Source organism: Scyliorhinus torazame, chromosome 7 (assembly GCF_047496885.1).
Source record: "Scyliorhinus torazame isolate Kashiwa2021f chromosome 7, sScyTor2.1, whole genome shotgun sequence".
NCBI classification, from domain to species: domain Eukaryota; kingdom Metazoa; phylum Chordata; class Chondrichthyes; order Carcharhiniformes; family Scyliorhinidae; genus Scyliorhinus; species Scyliorhinus torazame.
The window spans coordinates 178,163,669-178,164,771 of record NC_092713.1 but is presented as its reverse complement, the minus strand read 5'-3'; the positions used below and the strand labels follow the sequence as shown (position 1 = coordinate 178,164,771).

At 48.3% G+C, this 1,103-nt stretch overlaps 1 protein-coding gene across 1 annotated transcript in view; it reads left to right on the top strand.

The window, feature by feature from the left end:
• Nucleotides 1-406: 406 nt before the first annotated feature.
• The window catches only part of uimc1 (ubiquitin interaction motif containing 1), a 175,728-nt gene continuing 175,031 nt past the window's right edge, over nt 407-1,103 (top strand). The window contains exon 1 of the mRNA XM_072511842.1: nt 407-500. Coding sequence (XP_072367943.1) covers nt 450-500 — 51 coding nt within the window. The 5' untranslated portion in view covers nt 407-449. The remainder of the gene's footprint in view (nt 501-1,103) is intronic.

Here is a 1,103-nt window from a genome sequence, read left to right as displayed (position 1 = left end):
GTAAAACACGGGGGATTATAGTAAAACAAAGGATTATAGTAAAACACTGGGGATTATAGTCAAACACTGGGGATTATAGTAAAACACGGGGGATTATAGTAAAACACTGGGGATTATAGTCAAACACTGGGGATTATAGTAACATTGGGATTATAGTAAAACACTGGGGGCATTATAGAAAAACACTGGGCGATTATAGTCAAACACGGGGGATTATAGTAACATGGGGATTTTAGTAACATTGGGATTATAGTAAAACACTGGGGGGCATTATAGAAAAACACTGGGCGATTATAGTAATTTAGGGATTGTAGTAAAAACACTGGGGGCATTATAGAGTAAAACACGGGAAGATGATATTAACACACTGGGGGAGCCATTAGAGTGAAACACTGGAAGGAGAAAAGAGTGGAACTCTTGAGCTGTTTCCTGTGACGTGGGTTCCGGTGATGCGCGGGAACGTTGTTTTTACGGCGTGCGGAAATGAGGAAAACCCAGAGGTAAAAATGAGAAACCCAGAGAGAGAGAGAGAGAGACCCAGAGAGAGTGAGTGAGAGACCCAGTGAGAGAGACTCACAGAGAGAGAGAGAGAGAGACCCAGTGAGAGAGAGAGAGACCCAGTGAGAGAGAGAGAGACCCAGTGAGAGAGAGAGAGACCCAGTGAGAGAGAGAGAGAGAGGGACCCAGAGAGAGAGAGAGAGAGAGAGACCCAGCGAGAGAGAGAGAGACCCAGAGAGAGAGAGAGAGACCCAGAGAGAGAGAGAGACCCAGAGAGAGAGAGAGAGAGACCCAGAGAGAGAGACCCAGAGAGAGAGAGAGAGAGACCCAGAGAGAGAGAGAGAGAGAGACCCAGAGAGAGAGAGAGACCCAGAGAGAGAGAGAGACCCAGAGAGAGAGAGAGACCCAGAGAGAGAGAGAGACCCAGAGAGAGAGAGAGACCCAGAGAGAGAGAGAGACCCAGAGAGAGAGAGACCCAGAGAGAGAGAGACCCAGAGAGAAAGAGACTCAGAGAGAAAGAGACCCAGAGAGAGAGAGACCCAGAGAGAGAGAGACCCAGAGAGAGAGAGACCCAGAGAGAGAGAGACCCCAGAGAGAGAGAGACC